At 42.1% G+C, this 26518-nt stretch overlaps 1 protein-coding gene and 1 pseudogene across 2 annotated transcripts in view; both read left to right on the top strand.

The window, feature by feature from the left end:
- The first annotated feature begins 1771 nt into the window (after positions 1 to 1771).
- On the top strand, positions 1772 to 3118 carry LOC100723712 (small ribosomal subunit protein eS1-like; annotated as a pseudogene).
- A 9106-nt stretch (positions 3119 to 12224) lies between these two features.
- The window catches only part of Acot9 (acyl-CoA thioesterase 9), a 29222-nt gene continuing 14928 nt past the window's right edge, over positions 12225 to 26518 (top strand). The window contains exons 1-6 of one of the 2 annotated variants that reach the window (XM_003466405.5): positions 12225 to 12415; positions 16722 to 16819; positions 17767 to 17793; positions 18804 to 18849; positions 21385 to 21555; positions 21800 to 21837. In XM_003466405.5, coding sequence (XP_003466453.1) covers positions 12396 to 12415; positions 16722 to 16819; positions 17767 to 17793; positions 18804 to 18849; positions 21385 to 21555; positions 21800 to 21837 — 400 coding nt within the window. In that variant the 5' untranslated portion in view covers positions 12225 to 12395. The remainder of the gene's footprint in view (positions 12416 to 16721; positions 16820 to 17766; positions 17794 to 18803; positions 18850 to 21384; positions 21556 to 21799; positions 21838 to 26518) is intronic. The other variant, XM_003466404.5, reaches the window with a different exon arrangement.

The raw sequence follows: 26518 nt of genomic DNA, 5'->3' as shown, positions 1-26518 counted from the left end.
AAGATGGAGGGATAGGAGAAGGAGAGGAGGAGATAGGAAATAAAGACTAAGATGCCACATGTATATGCGCCAGCTCCCCACAAGAAATGAATTCATTATGTATCACAAACATGTACTAAAAAAAACTAAAAACTACTATTAGTGGACAATTAGCTTGCTTCTTCTTTTTTCCATTTCAAACAATGCTGTTATGAGCATTCTTGCACATGGCCCTTGTCCAGGAGCAAGACTTGATAGGGTATTTACCTAGGGCTGAAGCGCTGGATTCCAGGATCCACATGTGTTGGACTTCATGAAATAGTGCTGGTTTGCTCTCCAAAGTGACTGTAGTGATTTGCACTAGCAGTTGGATGAGATCAATCAGTGGATCAATTTTATAGTTGTGGGGATTGAACCTAGGATGAGCACTGTACCACTGGGCTATACCACTGCCCTAGAATGAGAATTCTTCCTTTTCTTTCTCATCACCAACAGCTGGTATGAAATAGTATCTTACCTCCATTTGAATTCAGCTAATGAGATGTCAATATCTTTGTTTGTTCATTTGTTTTATACTGGGGGTTGAATCTAAGGCCTTTGCATGACCTGTATCCCCCGCCTTTTTTGTTTTTGTATTTTGAGACAGTATCTCACTAAAGTGGATATGGTGTGTAGGCTGGGCTGAAATTTGAAATCTTCCTGCCTCAGCTTCGCAGAGTGCTGGGATAATGGGCATGCACCACCACACCATGTGTCTTTTTCTTTTTTTGTACCAGGAAAGGAGCTCATGACCTCGCGCTTACCAGGCAGGTGCTTATACAGCTGAGCTAAATCCCCAGCCCACATGTCTTTCTTCAGTGAAATACTAGTTCATAACTTTTCTCCATGTTTATCTTTTCCTTTTCTTTTCTTCTCTTCATTTCATTTCTTTCTGCTATCAATTCATTTTTAATGAAGACTCTGCTGTTGAGTACAGGCAAGTTCAGAGCTTTCATGTTTTTCTTGGAAAATTTTTCCTTTTGTGTTTGTGACTTTTAATCTTTGTGGTGGTTTTGAGTCCAAAGAATGTTTTTAATGAAACGAATACCATGAATACAGCTTTATTTTTGTAAATATTTATGTGCTATGTCTTTTTCACTTAATCTTCCTTTCTGGCCTTACAGTGTCCTGTGTCACTGACCTAGGAAGGGAAGGGCAACTCTGCTTGCAGACTGGAAATGCCCTGCAGCCCTGAAGCAGCTCCCCGCTTGCCATTCTGGTTGCGATTTCAGGCTTGTTTCGCCCGCCCTCACCTGCTATTTCCTTGCACAGGTAAGAATGATACACATGCAAAGTTCTGGCCCATCAGTGAGACAGATTTAGATTCACCTGAAAGGAACCAATGAAATAGAAGTTTGGAATCTGTTTTTCTCAAAGTACAGTAGAAAAAGTGGAAATAGAATTTCTTTATTTGCTGGTTCGAGGCAGAAAAGAGTCCTAGGTTAGGACAATGTAAATGCAAACCAAGGGTCTTTTTGGTTTTGTTTCTTTTTTCTTCTTTCTTTGAGACAGGGTCTTGCTATGTAGCCCAGGCTGGTCTTGAACTCATGGTGATCCTCCTGCCTCAGCCTCTTAAGTGCTAGGATTGCAGGCAGGTGAATGCTGCCTTGCCTGCCTTGACCAAAGGTTTTGACACATCAATCTTAAAGATTTTTTTTTTGCAATATATAGAGGATCCATTGGATGATAACTAAGCCAAAGCTGTGTGTCATTCATTACTTTATAATTTACTAAAGTTAAAAAAGTAGGCTCCATGTGGAAACAAACTGAACAGGGAGAATGGGGGCTGATGGCTTGGAGATGCCGAGTATGTACATGAGGAGGGAGCTTGGGGGGTTGCAATTTCAGGCCTCACAATCATCACTTTGAGCTCTCCAAGCAGCGCCACGTGGGAGGCTGGAACAGATACCTTATGAAAGGTGTCAAAAAGGGAGCCAGGAAGAAAATGGTTGATCATTTTCTCAGAAAACTGGTATGATGTGACTGCACCGGCTATGTTCAACACAAGACATTTTGGAAAAAACCTTCATCACCAGAACACGAGGAACCCAAACTGCATCCATTGGGTTCAAAGGTCATACGTGCGAAGTGCACCTTGCTAATCTGCAGGATGATGACATTGCACTTAGAAAGTTCAGGCTAATCACTGAGTACATGCAGGGCATAAGCTGTCTACCTCGCTTTCGTAGCATGGTCTTACCCGCGACGAAGTGTGCCCCATGGTCAAAAAATGGCAGGCTGTGATCGAAGCTCAGGTTGATGTCATGAGTATTGATGGTTATTTGCTTCCTTTGTGCTGCGTTGCTTTTACTAACCAATCACAGCAATCAGATACAGAAGACTTCTGCTCAGCACTAATGGGCCTGCCTAATCCGGAAAAAGATGATGGAAATGTTGGCCCATGAGGGGCAGACAAATGAACTAAAGGAAGTTCTCAATAAATTGATTCTAGACAGCATTGGGAAAGAGGCCTGTCTATCTATTTATCTTTTTCCTGATGTCTTCATTGGCAAAGTAAAAATAGAAGACCAAGTTTGAGTTGAGGACACTCATGGTATTTCATAGGGAAGGGAGTAGCCCTGGAAAAGCACTGGGGATGAGGCTGGTGATAAAGTTGAATGAGCTGATGGATCTGAACCACAAGTCCAAAAGTCTCTTTAAAATCTAGATTTTTAGCCAGACATGTAATCCTAGTGCTCAGGAGGCTGAGGCAGGAGGATCACTGTGAGATGGAGGCTAATGTGAACTACCGAGCAAGACTCTCTCAAAAACAAACAAACAAATGAACAAACAAGCAAACAACAACAAAAACCCCCAAATAATCTAGATTTTAAACAGTGATAAATAAAAGTCTATGGGGGGGGGGGATCACTTAGGCTAACTCCCCCTCCTCTGTAGTGTCCCCTGGTTCCAGCAGAGGTCGCCCTAAATGGTGGGGAGGGGCACAGTAGCTATGGCATCATTGCAGGTGCTTGCAAAATGCTACCTAGCCACCACTCCCTGGCCACATGGGCTTCCTGGAAAGTTACTTGCTGTCCTTCATCCATGGTTTCCCAATCTACAAAATGGAGAGAATGGGGTCCGGATAGTCCGTGAGCCCGCGAGGCAATTGCCCTTTCAGATCCACCTTCTGTGGTGGAAACCAACTCGAAGATGCAGATTTTGGACAAAATCCTTAAGAGGAAGGGTGTCACGCTGCAGGGTCAAACCTCGGCCAATATAGAAAGTGTAAAAGCCAAGATCCGTGAGAAGGAAGGAATTCCTCCTGCTCGGCAAAGGCTGCTCTTCACTAGTAAACAACTGGAAGACAGCACACTTGGATTACATTAAAAAGGAGTCTAGGCTTTGTCTTGTGTTGAGACTCCATGGTGGTGCTAAGGGAAGGAAGAAGTCTTACACCACTCCCAAGACTAAGCAGACGAGAATGAAGATTATGTTGGCTGTCCTGAAATACTGTAAGGAGGATGAAAATGGCAAAATTAGTCATCTTTGTTGGGAATGCCCTTCAGGTGAATGTGATACAGAGTTTTTTCTTTTTCTTTCTTGAGACAGGGTCTCATTATGTAGTTCAAACTGGCTTTGAACTCACTATGTAGCCCAGGCTGGCCTCAAACTTGCTGCGATCCTCCTGCCTCAGCCTCCAGAGTGCTGGGATTACAGGCATGTGCCACCACACCTGGCCAAGTGCTGGAGTTTTCATGACCAGCCACCTTGATAGACAGTACTGTGGCAAGTGTTGTCTCACTTACTACGTCAACAAACCAGAGACATGTAATTAATTATATATGAGTTAATAAAAGACTTCAGCCAAAAAAATGGAAATAATGGAAATGCTGACTTCCTATGGGTTCTGTGAGGATTAAATAAGATCACTGAAAAATAAGTGCTCAATAAATACTACTATCTCTAGTATTAGTCCCTCATGTATTCAATATCTTTAGTATGTGTTTTCTTTTTTTTTTCTTTTTTTTTTGTCTTTTTGAGACAGAGTCTCACTATGTAGTTCAGGCCGGCTTTGAGCTCATTTTGTAGCCCAGGCTGGTCTTGAACTCACAATGATCTTCCTGTCTCAGCCTCTTGAGTGCTGAGATTACAGGTGTGTACCACCATGCCTGATATTTATCATGTATTTTCAACATATTAGGTACTGCCCTAAATACTGAACATGTGGCAGCTCTCACTGCTGCTATGTGTTCTATTATTATTATTATCATCATCATTATTGTTATTGTGCGACAGGTCTCGCTATGTAGTCCAGGCTGGTCTTGAACTTGCAGTGTTTCTCTTGCCTCCACCTCCCTAGCAGTGGGATTACAGATGTGTGCCGCCATAACTGGCTTCATCCTTATTATATGTAGTTATAGTGTGTCAGGCACTGTGTCAGGTATCAGAGCCACAGCAGTAAATTAGGCAGAACCTTCAAGACTCTGGGTACACTTTTTGATTCTACTAACAGGACTCTTTTCTGTTATGAGTTCTTTGGGCCTCTTTGTTGCAGTCTTCTCCTTGGACTGGGGTGCAGACCAATAGTAGAGCACTTGGTTAGCAAACAAAACAAAAACCAACAAGCAACCAAAAAATACTTCTTGTTAAAGAAAGAGATCATCGTCAGATGCCTTTTTGCTCCCCATACCAAATTCTGTGTAAGACGCAGAAGGAGGGTTATCAAGACTTTGCCCCATGTGGATAGGTTTAGAAGGGAGATTTCAGCTTTTTTTTTTTTTGCAGAAAAACCTCAGGTACAGGAGAGAAAGTCCTGTGGAAGTACTGGGGGAGCACTTGCCTAGTATGGGCAAGGCCCTGGCTTTGGTCTCCAGCTCTGCAAAAGAAGCAAACAGAAACAAAACAAGAGTGAACTGTCAGGGGAAAAATTTTACCATTACAGGAGGAAAAAATATAGATGCAACACAGACTAAAAACATCCATCTGGACTTGGCACTAGGTCCTGGAGACAGCAGGGGCCTTGTCTTTTCCTAGTGCCCAGGGAAAAGATGGGACCCTCAGGAGTTTGCCCTGGGGGAGGTGGGCCAGAGAGCAAAAGAACACTGAGGATTTCACTGGGCTTTGATCCTGCAGGTAAGTGGAAGACAGAAGGAAAGCAAGAGACCTCGCTCGCTGAGGCCTAGCTGCAGGAGCGGGCCATGCCCACTGCCTGCACTGTTCTCCCTGCACTAAGCACTGTGGGTGGCTCCTCTGTGCCACCTCAATGCCGCTCCTGTAATGAGCTGCCCTAGCTGGCCTCGGACTCCAAGAGTATGGGTGGCAGGGGAAGAGAACGCTTTACACCAACAAAGAGAAAAAGTAACTTTTAATTGAAAAAGATCTCAAGGGTTCAAATTAATGCATGGGTAATCAGGAAATAAATTAAATTTGGTGTGCTCCAGAGATGGCTTTTGAGGTTGACACTAATCACAGTCAACCTTTGTGACACGGGGGTGGACCCAATTTTCCACTGGATGAATTGTGAATGTGCTATGTAATTTGAATCCTGTTTTTAAATTTTAATTTTGTGGTGCTGGGGATCGAGTTCAGGGCTTTGAAAATGCTAGGCAAACACTTGCCCATGGAGCTACACCATAGTTCATTTTGTTTTTATATTATACTCTTATCTGGCTGGAATTTGAAGTCTGGATTTGGATCAAGCTGGCCTTTAAAAGTGGGAGCATAAAAAAAAAGAAAGAAAGTGGGAGCATTGATTACCAATCTATTCCCTCCATTGCCAGCCTGCTCAAGAACTGGTTTCCACCATCTAAGCCAACTAAATATTAAAAAAATTATTTTGTGACAAAAAAAGTAAAACAAGATTTCATAACACAATAATAGAATAACAATAGTTAATACATTACGTGTTGTTATCTTTAAGTAGTTGCTCAGGGTACAAGATATGGGCATAAAAATTTCTCCAATAGCTATTAGCACAAACCTTCCTTTTTAGTGAACTAAGAGACACTAATAGTATAATTGACTTGCATTATTTCCCATTTCTCTACTGACCTTTCCCCTTTCACTCATCCTAGTTTCTTTTTCCTTTTGAACAATTTCTTTCCATTTCACAGCATCTATGGTACATTTTAGACTTTACTCTTTCAGTTTCTCACACCAGGGAGACAACACAATGTTTACACATGTGAGTCTGATTTATTTCACTTATGAGTATGGTCTCAAGTTACATTTATTTACCTATAAAAGCCAAGAGTTTATCATTCTTTATGGCTGAATAGTTCTCCATTGTATAAAAATACCACATCTTTTTTATTCATTCCTTGATTGATGAGCATTTGGGTTGTTTCCAAGACCCGGATATTACAAACTGTGCTGCTATAAACATGGTGCACATATATCACTGTGGTATGATGTTTTTAATTCTTCTGGGAAGATACCCAGAAGGAGAATAGCTGGGTGTAATGGAACCAGTAATCCTAGTTTTTGAGGAATCTCCACACTGATTTCCATAGTGGTTGTACCAGTTTACACTCCCACCAACAGTGGAAAAGTCTCCTCTAGAATTTGTTATTGGTTGCAAATCAACTAAATCTTAAATGCATTTTAAGAATTAATTGGCCAACTGTAAGCTCAGCAATTGGGAAGCTGAGGCAGGAGGATCACAAATTCAAATCCAACCTGGGCAACTTAATGACTTAGAGAGACCTGTTTTCTTTTCTTTCTTTTTTTTTGGTCTTTTTCCTTTTTACCAGTACCAGGGATTGAACTCACGACTGCCTGCTTGCAAGGCAGGCGCTTATGCCGCTGAGCTAAATCCCCAGCCCCCGACCTGTTTTCAAAATGAAGAATTTAAAAACACTTGGGAATGTGGTCCTGGGTTCAATCCCCAGTACTGAAAAAACACAAGTTTGCAATATTACTGGAGTACCAAAATAAACACTTCAAATTATTAGAGAAATAATGCAAGGCAAAGAAGATTAAGTGATAACTGTCAGGTACAGAGTTTGCGAAAGTATAATTTAGAGAAAGTAAAAGGTAACATGATTACAAGAGTCAGGAAATCTTTTTAGGCTTTATTTGGGTGTTGAAAATACATGAATGGAGGAAGGGACCCCATGAAGGCAATGCAGTATAACCAGAACAGAAGAAGGAACTAGAAAATTCAGATGCTCAGTTTCTTCAATCAGTGAAATGGGTCAGGAAGCCAGGCATGAGCCCCACACAACAGGAACTATTGAGTTGACTATTTTATCTATCTGTCTGTCTGTCTGTCTGTCTGTCTGTCTGTCTATCCATCTATCATCCAACTATCATCTGGCAGTGCTGGGCATTGAACCTATGACTGTTGTCAGGTAGTTCGTTTAGTGATGACTCACCAATAAAAGTATTCCAGGTCCAGGCTGGGGATTTAGCTCAGCGGCATAAGCACCTGCCTTGCAAGCAGGCAGTTATGAGTTTGATCCCCGGTACTGACTAAAAAAAAAGCAACAAAAAAAAAGTATTCCAGATCCTTCTTTTCCTAAGCAAAGAATTGGACAGACAAGCTGAAAACAATGCCAAAAGTTTCTTTGTTTGGGGTGAAGCGGTAAGAGAAAAACTGGCTCTGCAGAGTGATCGTGGACTGAACAAAGAGGAATGGATAAAAGCAAAAATAAAAGTGCAATGAAGACACAAAGCAGATTACCTGCAGGAGTCTAGACAATGAGCTTTTCCTGCCATCTGTATCCTTATACGTCATCCATATCTCTTAGGAGCCCGGGAGAAGTTCCACATACAGGTTCTAGGGAATTATTTGGTGGGACCCTGGGAATTATTTGGCGCTATCCTGGGCTCTTGTGCATCCAGTTTTGCCACACCCTATCTTCTGCATCAGGACCTCCGGCATGTACACAAGCATTCTACCACCGAACTACACGCTGACTCTGGCTCTAGTAGCTAGGGTTTCTCAGCGTCAGTAGGCAGGCTTCAAAATAGCACATGGAAGAGATGGTGTGGGGACTGTGTACCCAAGGACACAGTTCATGTTAGCAGATAGGAAATTCCCTCGGGAAGGCGTGACTGAATGCAGAGTCATCCTCAGGGAAGCACGTTAGCTCTCCCTGAGTGTGGAAATCACTTCTCTGTTGCTTTGGAAACTCACTTCCGCTGAGGACACAAAGCACAAGATTCATCTGGGTTGGTGGTGATGACGACATTGTCACCAGGAGATGGTCACCTAGACTGGTGACACAATGGTACCTGGCCAAGTTCCCCAGTGTCTTGAATTAAAGGGATACAGTTTAATTAGCCAGGCATTAACATGGGGTAACATGAGACAGAAGGACAAATAAAACATTTCTCTTTAATTTTTTGAAAGATTTTCTTAGCTTCTTAAAGGTTATAAACCTGGAAAATCCAGTTTGAGTCATTCTGTTTCTTTTTCCTTAAGGGAAAAACTTGTTCACATGTTACCTCCTCTCTGTGGCTGGCAGCCCATAGTCTGCCTCCTACCATGTTCCTTCCCGCTAGAAGGAATTGTTTGCTGTTCTTCCGAGCCCACATTATTCACTGGAATATTTGGTTACCTTTCTGTCTTTCTTTCTCTCTTGTTTTCTTCTTTTTCAGACAGGGTCCCACTATGTAGTTCAGGCTGATTTCAAACTCACATTGATCCTCCTGCCTCAGCCTCCAGAGTGCTGGGACTGACTACAGGTATGGCACCTCTGCCAGCCCTGTTTACATTTCTAGGTGAGGAATTCCTGGAAGTTAACAATGCACCCTGTTTTTTTCCTTCTTTCTTTGTTTTGTTTTTGTTTACCTGCCTAATGATCTTTTTATCTTTTTAAATTGTCAGACCTAGGAGAGACAGAGAAGCACATAAAGCATAAAGAATTTAGCAGTGTGTTCTAAATTATGCAAATGTTTAAGAAGCGAGACTTTTCACAAAAGAAATAGATTTCCACCTTCTCTTAAAACATTGGCAGCTCCACTCACTGGGCACAGCCTCCCACACAACTGGGTGCCAAGAGCTGCCACCTGCTAGGATTACCAGCATGCGCCACCACTCCCAGTGCTACGTGGTTTCCCTGTTGGCCAAGTTTAGTCAATATGGGATCTTTATGAGTAATGTGTGGCCTCTACAGAGATAGAACCGATAGAAGATACATTCTGAATCTACATTATTAGTATTATTATTTATTGTTTTAGTCCTGCTTCCAGCTGAGTTAGTATCTTATGGGCTTTCCATATTTGAACTGTCTTCTGTCAAACATCTCAGCTTTGCTCCAGACCCTTAATTGTACATGTTGGTCAAAACTGTATCATGTTACGGACTGGGGATATAACTCAGCAGCATAGCATCTGCCTGGTGAGCATGAGGTGGTGATTCCTGGTACAAAAAAAACTGTATCATGTTTAGGGGAAAATTCTTTTCCATTTTTTTCTCATTTTGGGATCCTTTTGTATTATGGATATCCTTCAGGAAATAATCTTATTTTTTTTGAGACAATGTCTCACAACATAGTGCAGGCTGGCCTTGAATTTAGTATGTAGCCTAGACTGGTCTTGAACTCACAGGGATCCTCCTGCCTCAGCCTCCTGAGCGCTGGGATTATAGACATGTGCCACCACTCCTGGAAGGAAATAAAATAATTTTTTAAGGGGCAAAATGTTTATTTAGCTCACAGTTCATGGAGGTTTTAGCCCATAATCAGTTGTCTCCAAGGCAGTGTGGCACATGGCAGAGGGGTGACAGTCCATGGCACTGGAAGACAACAAAAGCAACAAGGGATTTTAAAAGCATCTTTCTGCCCTTTTATAATTTATCTAGGCTACCTGGATTAGGATGGTGCTAAACCATAAGTGGACTGATTTAGTAATCACTCACTCTTAATCCCAGCATCATACACTCTATCTAGATTCAGTCACCTCTGATTCAGCCACATCTAAGACTGCATGAGGCTTTGGGAGGGGGGACATCTAGACACAAACCATAACATTTAGGCAACCAGAAAATAGCATTAAGTATCAGAGTGTTGCTTCCTGGGCACAAGAATCAAACAAAAGTTGGGCTGGTCTTGTAGACTTTGGTGTCTATATGATTCTGAATGCCTAGACAGTTCTGCAGGCCACATTATGATGAATTCTTTTCGTCTTTTCCTCCTTTTTCCTCTTCTTTTTCATCCTTCTTTCTCTTTTCTCTTCTCCCTCCTTCCCCATCTTCCTCCTTTCTTCCTCCTTGTCTTACCTCATTCCTTCCAAGTTATCTCATTGGGGCCCCCAAGATGACATAGGTGAAATGCTAGAAGTCAGATATGTGGGGTTCATGTTCTTCAAAGTCAAACAATGAATTCTAAGGAATAATGGAGGTTGAGTAGGAAAATTTATAGGAGAAAAGGAATGGGGAATAGGAATAGCTCCTGAAAGACAGGAAAGGTCTCAAATGGGTTGCCCAAAAATAAGCTAATTTTAAAAAGTAGTTTTTCTCTATGAAATCAGCTTAAATAAATTTCTTTTTTCAAGTCAATGACAATTTTCCAAGCACATTCTCTACCTAAAGCAGATATCCAAAATCATATATGGTTCAAAAATTATATATGGCTTGGAGCCCAATATTACTAGGTATTTTTCACTCAATATAAGATTGAACTGATGTATTATTAGGTTTTGTTATTTGATTTTTATTGTGGTAACAATAACATTGGTAACATTTTATATGTCTGTCGATGAATGATTAGGTGCATTTTATTTATTTATTTTTTGGTTTTGTGAGACAGGGTCTCACTATGTAGTTCAGACTGATCTTGAACTCACTATGTAGCCCAGGCTGGCACTGAACTCCTAGAAATCCCCCAGCCTCAGCCTCAGCAAAGGTCCTACCCCTCTGTTTGCTATTATCTATGGAAGGGGACTTAATGGCACAAGAATTATATTATACCATATATGTAACCTGAAAAATTCTCATGAACTTTATTTTCCTTAACTTTCTTATTCCTTTAACGGAAAATTCAAGTAAAAACAGTATGATTCAATACCGTATTTATTACACTACGTGCTAAGAGTGTAAAGATCTCAGCACTCAAGAGGCTGAAGCAGGAGTATTGCTGTGAGCTTGAGGCCAGCCTGGGCTATACACTGAGTTCAAGGCCAGCCTGAACTACATAGTGAGACCCTGCCTCAAAAAACCAACCCATCCTCCAAGAAGTATAGTGGACACTAAGCACAACAAAACAACCACTGAAAAGGTCCAGGCAATATGAAGGGGTAACCCTGCAGGCTGAAAAGGGGTCCTTCTGGATGGGACTAATAGAAAGCAGAGACACTTAAGTAGGGAGGAAAGAGAAAGCAAAAGACCACATTCCCTTTGAAATGCAGAAGTGATTAAAAACAGCTAGTATGATTCAAATAAATACTAAGCATGGGGGGTGGGGGGTGGGCAAAACCAAACATGAAACTCCTGCCTCCTAGGAAATCACTATCTTTAATGAATGTATTCTTCATGCACCACAAACAGGTACTAATAAAAAAAAGCAAGACTTGTAAGTATTCTCGTTGCCTTGCTTATTTCTTCTTTACATGCTTTATCAGGTTTGGTTTGCTGGTTTATCTTCTCTGTAATGTGAACTGCCTAATGCCAGTGATATTTGTCATTATAATGATATTTGTCATTATAAAAATTATTTGTGTGTCCCCAATGTATACACAAGAGTGCACAACACAATGCAAATAGCTCAATAAGAAATCATTGAATGAAGTGGAAAATCAGGTCGTTGCCTATTGATAATCATTTTAAACTCTCTTGCCTTGAAACTGTCTGGCTCATCCAAGGCGTTCAACTATCAAAGGCGAGGGGGCAGGCAGAGATTCAAAAAACGAACCGGTTTTTCCGCGTTAGGCCAGCGGTTCTCAGCCTTAGCTGACCTTAGCATCACCTGGGACGCTGGAGTCATCCCAAAGCCCAGGCCGCACCCAGGACCAAATCCGAGTCTCCAGAGGGCGGGTCCCTGGCAGTACTATTTCAGAAATCTGCTCTGAGGATTCCAACATACAGCCCAAGGCAAAACCTACAGACTGGGCACAGAGGCGCACGGGTACAGACGAGAACAGGCCACACCTCGCTGCGCCCGGATGTCAGACCCTGAGGCTGCGGGTCATTTTGCTCCACAAAGGCGGGCAAAACCAAAGGCCCGAACTCAGCCGGGGACACGCCCCGTGAAGATGATTGGTGGGAATGGGCACAGTGAGGTGGTCCCGCCCCCTCCGGCAGTGTGGCCCCGCCCTCACACCCGCGAGGCGGGGCCCGGGCCGCGGAGCTGCGACGGCGCGGTCGCGGAAAGTGTGTTTCTCGCGTCAGTGCCAGCGCCCGCGCCCTACTGTTGCCCTTCTGTCGCCTCGGGTTCCCTCGGCTGACCACGCGGGGCTGGGTTCTCCAGACGCGTGCCGGGCCGCCGAGCGCGATGAGGCGGGCAGCACTGCGGTAGGTAGCTGCGTGGAGGGCTTGTCAGGCGGCGCCACGCCCCGCCGTGGAGCCCGGAGAGGGCGGGAGAAGCGCCCCTGGGCGGTGGCGCCGGAGCCTCGGGCCTTGGGCTGGGCGCGAAAGGGCGCCAGGAGCCGGGGCCCTCTGTAGGATGAGGACACCTCACCCCATTTTAGCGACATCCACATGGGATTCTGTAGTAAAAGCAAAGCAGCACTTTCAAGGAAGGAAGTTCCCCCAAATTCCTTTCTCTTTGCTCATCAGGGGTGTGGTTGGAAATTGTGTGTGTGTGGGGGGGGGCAGCTCTGTCCTGCCCTTTACCCTTCCTTGAAGAACCTTTTTAGGGTTGCGTGCTTGACACACTTGGATGTGACTTAGGTGTACCGGAACGTGGCCAAAGAATGCGGGATCCCTGTTGGCTCTTGGGCTTGGGGACCTGTGACTAGAGCCCTGGTGCTGATTGGAGCTTCACATTTGAGGAGCAGCCAGGCCCTTTGTCAGGGAGGTGGTTTGACTGGGCCACTTGAGCAGGAAGAATGGCGTCGGATATGTGTGATCTCCGCAGCTGGCACACTAGGAGCTGAGGGCTTTAGATGCCAGCGCATGCTTGGCTCGCTGCTGCCGCCCTTCCAAGGGCTTCAGAGCTTGGCTGGGTTCTGGGATTCACACCTGTTCTAGTTTCTAAAGCCATCCTGCTGCTCTTGGGCATGCCACCCACAGTGGTTCTGGCTGCTACTGACTCCCCTGGGCAGCCTGGATCTCTCTCACAGATCCTGGGGACCTTGCTATTATTACTCCCATTACAGTATTTGGGCCTCAGAACCAATCATTTGGGTTTCCATTCTTTCTTGCTTTTTTTTTTTTTTTTTGTGCTGGGGGTCAGACTCACGACCTGGCACATGCCAGGCAGGCGCTTATGCCACTAAGCTAAACCCCTAGCCCATAACATTACAATATTTGAAGACAGGTTTAAAGTCGTAAGAAGGGCCACAGTGGACTTTAGTTAGTTTTAATTAGATGTGAGGTGAAAGGCTTTTTCTAGCCCCATGATCCTGGGCACACCTCTCCAACAGGACCTGCCCTGCAGGCTTCTTTCCCAATTTGGAAGCTTCCCTGGTGCTGACCTCCCATGACCCTGTATTGTCTGAGTCCTTTGAGCAGGTCTCCCTCTGTCTAGTGAGAGAGTTTGTGAGTGAATCCAGACTATCTGAGATGATTAGGTTCTTTGGTGGGCAGCTTCTATAATTTCTCTCCCCAGATTCACAAAAATTACTTTAGACAGGCATGATGGTACATGCCTGTAATCCCAGTTCCTAGGAGGCTGAGGCAGGAAGAATGCAAAATTGTTTTTTTTTTGAGACCGAGTCTCACCATGTAGTTCAGACTGGCCTTGAGCTCCCTGTGTAGCCCAGGTTGGTCTTGAACTTTCTGTGATCCTCCTGCATCAGTCTCTTGAATGCTGGGAGTACAGGTGTACACACCACCATGGTCAGCTCAGAGGAATGCAAATTTGAGGCCAGTTTGGACTACACAGTGAGTTCAAGGCCAGCCTGAGCTATATAAAGACCTTGTATCAAGAAGTATAAAAGATTTTAAAAATATATACTAGAATATACTTAAAATGAATGGAACTTGTGTGAATTATTGCAAACTGCACTGGGTTAATCAGTTAACTTAAAACAATGATGTCAGGCCGGGGATATAGCTCAGTGGCACAGTGTCTTCCTAGTGAGGTCAAGGTCCTGAGTTTGATTCGTGGTACCAAAAAACCCAACCAACCAACCGAACAAACAGTGTACAGCTATGCAGAAATGTCCCTTTCTTTTTTTTCTTTTTTTGCTCCTGGGGAGCAAAACCCAGGGAGTGCTAACTAAAGCATTATCCATTTTTATTTTGAGGCAAGGTCTCACTGAGTTGCCCAGGCTGGCCTCAAACTTGTGATCCCTTTTCAGCCTCCAAAATAGCTGGAATTAGGGCTGTCTGCCATAATGCTTAGCATCTTTCTTTCTTGCTAATCCTTATTCTGTGAGCTCTTTTCATTTTTTGAGACAAGGTTTTGCTATGTAGTCCAGATTGGCCATGAACTCATGGTGATTCTCCTGCCTCAGCCTCCCGAGTGCTGGGATTACAGGTGTGCGCCAGCATGACTAGCTTTCATTGTTTCTTACAGTGTACAAATTTACTGTATCTATTATAATCATTAACTTGCATGATTTTTTGTTTTTACTCTTTCAGTGAATAGTAGCAATGAAAAGAGATTAGCTTTTCCCCAGTGTGTTATCTAATTGATTCCTCTACACCTTCTCTTAAAATCACATAAACTGGGGGTATAACTCAGTGCCTGACTAGTAAGTGTGAAGTCATGACTTTGATTCACATACCAAAAAAAAAAATAACCCAAAACAATATAACTTGGGAGGCCGAGAAGGAGAATTCCTGTGAATTCCAGGCTGGTGCTGGGTACACAGAGAGTTTGAGGCCAGCCTAAATTATAGAATGAGACCCTGTCTCAAAAAACAAAAAACCTCCAATAAACAAAAAAGTGAATATATATTCATTTGCAGAATGCAGGATGCAGAGATACATAGCCTACTTCTCTCTGTAAGAGATTTGAACCTATGGACAGTACAGAAGGTGCTGAGTGTGGTGGCATATACCTATAATCCCAGCACTTGGGAGGCCGAGACAGGAGGATTGACATGAATTCGAGGCCAGACTGGGCTACATAGTTTAAGGTCAGCCCAACTACATATCAAGACCCTGTCTGGAAAAACCAAAAAAAAAAAAAAAAAAAAAAAGAAATTTTGAAAAAAGAAAATTCAGATCCCATTTCAAGAAAATGCAAATTAGAAGGCTAAGAACAAGAAGACTTGAATGTTAATCTAGGCACAAAAGTATAGAAATGAAAAAAATAAAGCCAAAGTAAGATTGTGGCTTGTTAGCCATGCATTTGAAGAATAAACCTATAACCCAAACCCAAAGCCCACTAGTGAGCACTTTGATCCTAGTGGACCAGCAGCTACTGTGTCACAGCCCAGTGAGATGACCAGATGACCACAGAATTCAGTTACCACTGAGCAAGGGCTCACATTTTTTGTATTCTTTGCAGTTAGGTTAATTGGTGTGGTAGAAGGTAAGGATTTATTCTCTTAAAAGTAGTCAGAGGTTTTACAAAATATTTTTACCGACTTTTTCTGATTGATTGTGTTTTTGGAGAAAGGATTACACTATTATAGCCTAGGTTGGCCTGGAACTCATGGTGATCCTCCTGCCTCAGCTTCCTGAGTGCAGGGATTACAGCTGTGCACCACGAAGCCAGGCAATTGGTTGTTGGTTACTCATTATCCCTGCACTAAGTAGTAAGAATTTACTATTAATTTGAGCTCCAATGAAGGACAGTACTTGGAGTTCCTGACCCCCTCAGTACCTCGCTTTCTTTAGCCTTGTTGTCGCGGATCTGGCTGTTAATGCCTAATATATGTGTGTTCCACCTGATACGATGATGTGTGCTTAGGAGTCAATACTTAAGCAGTAGTGAACCAAATTCAACTTAAACAACTTATTTTGAGAGGGTAGATTGGCACATAACTATTATTTTATCTATCTATTAGGAATGTAGGAAAAGTGTGCTTAAGTCTAATAAATACTTCTTTGAATCTGCAAGGGGCTAATTCAGTGTTTAGAAATAGTTAATTTATAATCGGGTTATCTGGTTTATTGAGGAAATGAGGTGTGATAATAAAAAACAAACTAAATGTTCATAATTCATTTGTCAAATTGTTTACTAAGTCAGTTCTAGACTTCTGAAACCCATAAAGTAGAAAAAACAAGATTAGATCCATTAAACCTGGTTCATATCTTTTGTTTATTTTTATAGGTAATTGTATAATTGATCTCTGCTCTCAAGTAATGTTTACTCTAGAGGAGAGATGAATTTTTGGAATACTTTTACATGCAATATATATGCCCTTGAGAAACAACTACAGATTTGTGTAAGACATACTATTGCGCATGGTAGTACATGCCTGTAATCCCAGCACTCTGGGAGGCTGAGGCAAGAGGATTGCAAGTTTGAGCCCAGTCTGGGAAATTTAGTGAGAGCCTGTCTCAGAAGTGGAAAGGGCTGAGGATGTAGCTCAGTGTGAAGGTTCTGGGTTCAGTCCCTGGTATCCAGTATCACCACCACCACCACACACAAAAAAGACAGTCTAATAAGGGGATGGTATGCCCATATACTCTGGAGGAGACGTTGGTCTGCGGCATCCCCAGGGAGTCAGCCTGAAGGGCGTTCTGTCTTGTTTTATAGGCTTTGTGCCTTGAGCAAGGGACTGCTTCCTCCTGGCAGAGGACTGACTCAAGGACCCCAGGACCCCAGGAAACAGGGACACTTCCACATCCAGGAAGGCAAGTATGGATGTTTCCCTTTCATACCTGTGTATTGCAAAGTCCTGCTTTCCTTTGGGTTGGGAGCGTCATTGAATGCTGCTTTGGGGATAATGAAACCTACCTATCTCCTAAGAGCTGGGGAACTTCGGGAGGAATCGCATTCAGAGTCTGAGCTGTTGTTCTGGGGCCTTGGGAACTGAGAGCTCTTTGAGTAAAGTGCCGTCCGCTTCCTGTGCTTAGGTTTGGAAGGGAAGGATGCAGCATGGAGAAAAGCTGAGCCTGTCGGTTGTACCAGCTAAATACTCTAGTCCATGGTTCTGTTAATCTATACTTAATTGAAGTTGATTTCATTTGCTATTAAGAGACAAAAATTATGGATTAGCTTTATCAATTTTGGAGTATTCACTATAATTAAAATCGTGGCGTTTTAAAGGATCCAAATAAATATGTGTGTATGTATGTATCTATGTAAATAAAATTTAAAATTCTACTTCCTTCTTGGTTCTAAATACCAGCCTCTCTTCTCACACAATCATTTTATGTCTACAAGCACCAGTAGTCGTCTTACAGTTAGAAGTATTTTGTGTCCATCCTTTTATTTAAGGCATACAGTAGGAAAAGGTAGAAATAAGAATAATTTACTAATGGTTATTTTTTGCACCTCTTTATGATGTAACTAACTACGGGTGTGCACCGTATTTGTGGTATATACACAATTGTTTGATAAAAAGTCAGCCATTTTGGATAGAAGTGCATGTTAAGCTAACAATATTTTGTTTTAATTATTTAGTTGTTATAGGACCATATAAGGGTAGCTATAGTTAATTTCCCATGACTGGAATATATATTTTGAAATGCTAGGAAAAAAATGTGAAGGTAACACACTGGTTGAAATATAGTGAGGTTTATTTTTAGTCATGAATTACTGCTGATTATCTAATTGGTTTTTCCCTTTATTCTTATAGCATGTTCACCTATACATGTGAATCATGGTGTGTGTGGTAATTAGTATCAGCTTTTTTAGTATCAATTTTTCTGTTAAATGCTTGCATTTTGTTTAACGCTAATTCACTCTTGCATAGTGGGCACTAACTAAAATTGTATTCTTTGTCTTATGTTTATTTAGGTCTTTTTTTTAGCTTAAGCTCTTTTAACAATTAGGGTAGTATAGACATGAGAGAACAATTATGATTAGACTCGGATTTGGATATTAAGATTACTCCCTAAGCCAAGTAACTCGATTTAATATTGCTTATAAAAAGATGGATAGGAGCTGGGTGTGGTGGTATACATCTGTATTTCCAGAAGTCTGGGAGGCTGAGGCAGGAGGATCGCTATCAGCTGAGGAGCCTAACTGTGGGTTTAGTAGAAGCCTGTCTCAGAATAAAAACATAAAAATTCTGGGTGCAGTGGCACACAGTAGTCATCCCAGTGGCTTGGGAGGCTGAAACAGGAGGACCAAAAGTTTGAGGCCAGCCTAGGCAATTTAGTGAGACACTGTTTAAAAATAAACAACAAAAAGGGCTGGGGATGTATGTTGGTATGAAGGTCTTGGATTTAATCCCCAGTACTTTATAAAAAAAATGGTGGAAATCCTGTTCACGCTATCTCCATCATAACAGGGCTTACAACTGGTGACAGATGACTTGCCTAGCACGTGCAGGGGCCTACATTCCATCCCCAGTGCTGAAAAAGAAAGAAAAAACAGACTCAACTCCTAACACTCACATTGAATGGATAATTGCACATTCTTTTTTATTCATTTAGATAAACTCCAGTGGGTGACAAAAAGGTATTCCATTTGCACTAAGGAGGCTTTATAGCCATCTTGGGTGTTCCGGAAGCTGAGGCCCAATCCTTTTTCTGAGCTGTTTGTTACAAATGAGAATGCATGAGTCTTAAAATCTGAGCACTTGTATCATTTTTCTTAGCTTGAGCTCACTGCAGTAGTCCAGTTCTTCTGTCTTTGTTTTATAGAGTGACCACTTTATTTTTGTTGCAGTTCGAGATAAACTGCGAGAGATCGTAGGCGCATCCACAAACTGGAGGTATGCACTCGCGTGTTCATTTGCCAGCCCCAAGGTGTTGGCTGGGGCAGTAGTTGGGGGCATGGATAACTGTGTTTGGAGAGAGGGTCGAGAGATTATTTTTCCATGGGAGAAAAGAGCAACATTTCCATATACGTATTGATTGATACAGTGCTGTCAGAAAATACCATGATTTACGCATGTTCTGCATTTTTCAAAGTCACTGGGGTGTGTTACGTCACTGATTCTCATCACAAACCTTGTGACATGCTTACAGCCTATGTTCCTCTTTCGTTTTTATACATGAAGCTGAAACTGAGAGTCAGAGTTTGGGATTTGAACGCAAGTCTCCTGTTTTTTTTCTATTTTATGTAACTTGATACCTTTATTACCTCTTGCACCCCGGTTTCCCATATTTCTATTTTGTTCAGTGTTTCTTGGCTGAAAAACAAAATCATATCCTTCTTTGTGCACAGGATTTTGAGGCTCAAATGAGATAAAAGAGAGTGGACAAGTAACTAGACATACAACAATCTATTGTTGGTATGCAAATTATATGACACACTTTAAACTCTTTTATATGAAACACTTCAATTTACTGCAAAGTACAACGAATATCTAGATACCGTCATATCTAGGTACTGAATTTAATACTTGTTAACACTTTGCCATATTTGCCATTATGCACATATTCATTGAACTATTTCTAGGTAAATTATAGATATCCTGACACTTTAGCATGCATCTCCAGTAAAGACACACTTTTTATCTCTTTTTTAGTGGAGTCTTTCATTTATTTATTTATTTATATATTTTTCAATCAGATTTTACTGGAGCATTTTAAATATATATAATCATCACATTCATCAGAGAATTTGTACCTGTACATGATATAACTTGTTTTTTTCCCATTTCTCTGACCTCTCTTTAACCGTTCCTGCCCTCCCCATTTACAAAAGCTTTGTTTCCATGTTTGCCTTCTTTTCTTATTTTCTTTTTACTTTTCCCTTCTTTCCTTTGCCCTGCCTGTCTTCCTTGTTCCCCTCCCCATTTGAACATTTTCTTCCTATTTCACAATTTCTGTTATACATTTTGGCTCTTATTTACACTTTTGGTTTCTCACACCAGAGAAATAATGTGGTGTTTACAGAGAAAGAAACACTTTCTTTTACATAACAAAGTCAGCCTTCATGTATCTGCTGAATAAGGTATTCTCTTATATAATGAGATTGACACTAATCTCCTAAGTGTATATTATTCATTCATATTTATATTTCCTCAGCTATTTCCAAAGTGTCTTCTATATCTTTTTAAAGAATATCAGGATTGGGGGGCTGGGAATTTAGCTCAGTGGCATAAGCACCTGCCTGCTAAGTGTGAGGTCGTGTATTGGATCCTTGGTACCTAAAAATAAAAGAATATCAGAATCCAGTATAGGTTTATAGATGCATTTGGTGGTTATGACTCTTTAATCCTGCCTAATCTGGAACAACTGAAAATTCTCTCCTCCCATTTCCCCATTGAGTTTGCCTTTTAAGAGGCCAAGCAGTTTGTCTTGACAGTGTTTCATATTTTGGATTTGTCTGGTACCATTTAACTTGTCCATCTATCTATTGTATTTTTGGTAGGCTAAACATTTCTGGGAATACTACTTCATAAAGTAAGCTTAGACATCTTAGTGATACTGTCACCATTTTAGATCCCTATCCCTTTGTTTCTCTTTTCTCTTTCACCTTCTTCCCCTTTTCCTTTCTGTCTCCTTTCTGTCTCCTTTTCATTGTTCTCTCCTTCACCTTTCATTCTGCCTTTAATTTAAAAAGATAGGTAATGGGTGTAGCGGCACAGTCTGGTACTTCTTTGGATATGGTCCCTCTTCCTCCTCTGCCTCTCTTTCCTGAAGTACAGCAAGGGGGAGGGGGAGGGAGTGAACAAGTGAGCTGGACAGACTCTGAGGATTGTCAGGGTGTCGGGGCTGGGGATTTAGCTCAGCGGCATAAGCTCCTGCCTTGCAAGCAGGCAGTCATGAGTTCGATCCCTGGTACCGGGGTAAAAAGGAAAAAGACAAAAAAAAAAAAAGAGAAGGATTGTCAGGGTGAAACAAGGAACATGGAGTTCAGGAACTAGGCTGTGTTTTGTTCATTTTTGTTTGGCTGCACTGAGGGTTGAACCCAAGGCCCTGTGCACACTAGGCAAGTACTCTGCCACTGAGCTGTACCTCCAGCCCCAGGCCGTTCTTTACGTATTACTGTGCCTATCTCTGTGTTTTTTAAACTTGATTTTAAATACCCTATTCTTTGACTATTCTTTGATCAAAGTGAGTATATGGCCCATTCAGGAATAGCTATATCGTTTCTGCTTTTCCTATCTGCAACCCTAAGAAATGTCATCAGAAATGTTCAGTGTCACCAAGTGGCAGTCAGAGAGAGGGAAGGAACAGAAGATGGAGTTGATCCAAACCCCTTCTTTCCTCTCTCTGATGGTGTCTGAGTGGCCTGGGGGTCACTAGACTTGTGGGCTAGCACTGCTGTTGTTTTATGAAGTTCTTTTTCTTCTCAGAGATCATGTGAAGGTGATGGAGGAAAGGAAGTTACTTCACAGTTTTTTGGCTAAGTCCCAGGAAGACCTGCCCCCTAGGAGAATGAAGGACAGTTATATTGAAGTTCTCTTGCCTCTGGGCAGCGAGCCTGAATTACGAGAGAAATATTTGACAGTCCAAAACACTGTGAGGTAATGTGGCACTGTTTTTACTTGTGTTATTTGTTTTTATTTGAATAACTACTTTGAGATGTAATCCATACAAGTCACCTATTTAAAGTGTGCAATTCTGTGTGGTTTTGGTATATCCAGAGGGTTATGCAACCATCACCGCGATCAATTTTAGGGTATTTTCTTCACCACAAAGTGCATGATTTATTTTTAGATAAATATCCTCATGATTTTCACTTAATTCACAGTTTGCTTTATTTCACAGGTTTGGCAGGATTCTTGAGGATCTTGACAGCTTAGGAGGTACTGGTATTATTATTAATGGTATTCCTAATACATCTAGTTACACACTGAAACCTGTGATTGGAAAGGTCCTTTTTATTCTTTAAGCTGCACGAACAAGGGTATTCTAAAAGCACAGAAAAAGAAAGACTTCTATTACCCTTAAATTGTCTTAATTTTTTTTCTGTAAATATAGATTCCTATTTAAGGAGTTGTAATCTGAATAAGTTTAAATTTTTATTTTTTTAAAATTTATTTTGGGTACTGAGAATTGAACCTAGCTCCTTATGCATGCTAAGCATGTGTTCTACACTAAGTTATACCCCCAGCTCTCTGATAATTTTGTCAGTCTTAAACTTACAGAAATGTTGCAAATGTAAAGAATTGTTTTCCCTGTCACATGAGAGTAAGTTACTGACATGATGCCACATCACTCTCCAATATTTTAATGTGTATTTCCTATAAAGAAGGGCATTCTCCTATATAAACATAGTAGTGACGTCAAAGTCGGGAGCTCAACACTGATGTGTTACACCATCTAACCCCTCACACTCCGCTCAGCTTCACCAGTAGTCCTTTATCACACAAAGATCCTATTCAGAGTCCCAAATTGCATTTAACTGTCATGTTAGGCATAGGTCCTTAATCTTTCCTTGACTTTCATGATTTTGATACTTTCAAAGGCCACAGGACAACCCTTTGGTGGATTGTCCCTCTATTTGGAGTCGTTTGCTGCCTTGTCCTGCTGAGCTTCTGAATCCTCATCTTGGGCAGGGAAGGGCTGTGCTGTACTCACTGCCTCCCACCAAGTGGTGCATGAGTTGTCTTCATCCCATTACTGAGTATGTAAACTTTGGTTACTTGATGAAGGTGATATGTGCCAGATTTCTATATTCTTTCTCCCTTTGTGATACATAAATTCATCGTAGGGAGGTACTGTGAAACCTTACAAGTGCCCCACTCCTCATCACACTTTGTTTTTTATTGGTATTATTATTTGCCGTGATGAGGGCTGGACCCAGAGCCTTGTGTGTGCTACGCCGATGTGTGCCTGCTGAGCTTCATATCCAGCCCCTCAACTTTTTTCTTTTTCCTCTTTCTTTCTTTCTTTCTTTCTTTCTTTCTTTCTTTCTTTCTTTCTTTCTCTTTTTCCTTTTCCTTTTCTTTTTTTCCTTCCTTCCTTCTTTCTTTTCTCCCCCAGTGCTTTGCACTGAAATACAGCCCCAGCTCTTTTGTGTTTTGGAGACAGAATCTCACTGAATCAGTAAGATCAGTAAGTAACTCAGGCTGAGCTCAAATTTGTGATCCTCCTGTCTCAGCCTCCCAAAATGCTGGGATTACAGGTGTGAGCAGCAAGTATGCCTGGCTTGGTTACTCTTTTTAAATCATTGTAGACTCAGCTTTTCTTTCTTTCTTTCTTTCGCTCTCTCTCTCTCTCTCTCTCTCTCTTTCTCTCTCTCTTTTGACAGGGTCTTACTAAGTAGTCCAGGCTGACCTTGAACTTGCTGTGTAGCCTGGGCCGGAATTAGTGGTACGCACCATCACATCCAGCTACTGGTTGCTATTTTAACGAGTGGATCATATATTATTATCATATGTTTGGATGTTCAAATCACCCCAGTACCATCTCAGTGCCTCAAGCTAGCTTCTGTTTTTTTTCATACAGCCCTATCATCATCAAAGTGAAGTGCTTCTTCACTTTCTGGCAGTGGCATACGCTAGGCTCCTTTTTTTTTTGGTACCAGGGATCAAACTTATGACCTTGCAGTGACACCACTGAGCTAAATCCCCGGTCCTCTAGGCTCCTTTTGTGCTTTCCCTAGCTTAGTCCTCCACTCAGCCAACTGGTTCTTTTCACTGGAGAGCGATATTTAAGAGACCAGATCTGTGGAGTGGTTGCTGCTGCTGGCTGTCAGTGTTCGCCTGCATTCTTGGTGGAAGAGCTGGGGAATTTAGATAGCTGTGTGCACACTTCCATCTGCCTGCTTCCTTGTTCTACATCAGTATGAAAACCTTGGCTTTGTACTGGTAGCTCCAATTCCAGCTCTACGCCACAGGAGTCTCACTTGAATATTTACAGTCCCGTTCTCCAGCAAGTTCTGTAGTGCTTCAGCTATTGCCTGGACACTGCTCCCAGCCCTCGCCCCTCACAGTTGCTCCCTGCCCTCTCTTGGGCCCTGGGTGGGGTCTCCCTCTGCTATGCTCACGCTGCAGTGTGCTAGGCTGTTCTTGTCACCCTGTTGCACAGATGTCCTCCTTGCTCTGCTCCAGAGTGCTTTGCCTGCTTCTACCTCACGGCTTTGGGGCTGGCCTGCTGGGCAAGGGTTCCAAGACACTCTGACAACTTCTACAATACAGGCATGAGTGTCACAACCCATGTGGCTCTTGAGGTTTTTGGGGGTGAAGGACTGCAAGGGGATAAGAAAATACGGAAGAGACAAAAGCTGGGGTCAGGTGGAGCCCTTTCTCTCCTGATGGGAGAGAAGGAACTGCTCAGTTACTGTATCATGTTGAGTTATACACTCAAGAGGAAGATGTCAGTTTCAACCCTGCTGCATAGCAACTTGTTTGGCTGGCTGACAGGGACCCTAGCCTTCTTGGAGCTGGAACAGCTTGTTTAGATGGCTGGTTTTGGGCTCTCTGTGTTTTCAGGGCTGGCCTTGCTTTAGCCCCACACGTGTGATCAGTCTCTGGCTTCAACGGCTCCCTTGAGCCCATGGTTAGGCTGATGCTAGCTACCTTTTCCTCCAAATTAAATAAACCTGTTCATGCCGGGTGTGGTGGCTCACGCCTGTAATCCCAGCATTCGGGAGGCTGAGGCAGGAGGATTGCTGCAATTTCGAGACCAGCCTAGGCTACAAAGTGAGCTCAAGGCCAGCCTGAACTGCACAGCGAGACCCTGTCTCAAGAAAAAAAAAAATAAACCTGTTCAGAAATGACTGGCTTTAACAGGTTACACATGCACACATGTATGTTTGCCTGACTTGGGTTTACCTTGGTGTCCCTGTGTGCACGAGCTCTGCTCCCCTTACCCTCTTTTCCTCACTGCCTCCTGTGAATGGCCACTCCCTTTTATCTATTGACTTGATTCTGTTCTCGTTCCTTAAGACACTTATTATATTAACCATTTCAGTTGCTGTCAGTATGCTGAATACTTTTTGTTTTTGCCTGAAGCATAAGGAATCAGTATTATTCTGTTTTGTCCCCATTTTATAAACTTTTACAGAAATGTTCCCTGTCACTTTTGAAGCTGTGTTTTCTGGCCTGCTTTTCCAAGTTAAAATCAGTTTGTCTCCCGTCTATTGCTTTTTTTCAGTAAGGTCTCATTATGTACAGTATTTATTTCAGGCTGGCCTTGAACTCACTATGTAGGCTAGGCTGGCCTCAAACTTATGTTCCTCCTGCCTCAGCCTGCATGCTGGGATTACAGGCATGCACCACCACACCTGGTTTATCTTTTTGCCTATTGGATATTTTCACTTGGAAACACCATTACCCTTTTTCAATTCAGCATGTTGGACTGGGAGTATACCTCAGAGGCAGAGTTTTTACCTAGCATGTGCAAAAAAGTTTGATTCCTAGCATGAACTGCAAAAAAGTCAATACACTGGGAATGGCCTATTGTATTCTTTATGATTTTTGCCTTTTGCTGACCCAAGCAAGAAAGACAGGTTTTTTTTTTAAATCTTGCTGAATCTATTTTCTTCTTAGTTCTTGAGTAGTCTTATTTCCAGTACTACTGCTATAATTCAGACTCACGTGATTTCTTTTCTAAGCATGAGAGAAGCTTTATTTTTTTATGTTTTTGGTACTGGGGACTGAACCTAGACCTTCACACTGAGCAACATATCTATGTGTTTTCATCTTTTATTTTGAGACAGGGTCTCACTAAGTTGCTCGGTGTCTCAGGCTGGGCTTGAACTTGCAATTCTACCTCCGCACTGTCCTGCCTCTATCCCAGAGTGCTAGGATTACAGGTGTGCATCACTATGCCCAGCTCAGAAAAGCTTTTGATTGGACTTTCTTGCCTTTCACTTCTGTGTCCTTTAGCAGGTACATGGAGGGAAAGATTTGCTGTCACTAAACAAATGTTTATTGAACATATACCCTGTCTTGTGGGTAGATGATATACATTCGAGTGGACTATGGAGGAAGAAATGTTAAGTTTGAATGAACCATGTGCATAGAACCATATTGGCACATATAAATGTTTGTTAAGATGGAGCAAACGACACAGAGTACCACAGAACAGAGTGGGAGCGCAGAGTGGTGTTGGGAAGGAGAGATACAACTGCTTCATGATTAGGAAAGAGTCAAGAGGAGGACAGGTAGCTGAGTCCTTGGAATTTACTCTTTCTTGAACATTTACTGTCAGATTCATGCTAGATTCTTAGTCTGATTGAAGTCCTGTGTCTCTGTGGGGTGGTGACAAGCCACATGGTGGGCCTGGGTTTTGGGTTTTGGTTTGAGAGAGCAGTCAGATGGTAGAATCTCCAGATTATAGTACTTCAGTTTATAAAAGTCCTCGTTTCTAGGAGAAGATCACTAGTGAATTATCAGGGATTGGTCTTTTTTTTTTGTTGTTGTTGTTAAGTCTTCAAAGTTAAAGGGATTGGTCTTTAAGACAAGATTTTTAAAATGGATTTCAGGGAGAAAATTTCAAATGTTGAGAGATGATCTTGCTTGTTCTCTTATTTGATAT

The sequence above is a fragment of the Cavia porcellus genome, unplaced genomic scaffold, assembly GCF_034190915.1.
Source record: "Cavia porcellus strain 051 isolate PalLab524CR breed Dunkin Hartley unplaced genomic scaffold, mCavPor4.1 scaffold_33, whole genome shotgun sequence".
NCBI classification, from domain to species: domain Eukaryota; kingdom Metazoa; phylum Chordata; class Mammalia; order Rodentia; family Caviidae; genus Cavia; species Cavia porcellus.
This window is presented reverse-complemented; position numbering and strand designations above follow the sequence as displayed.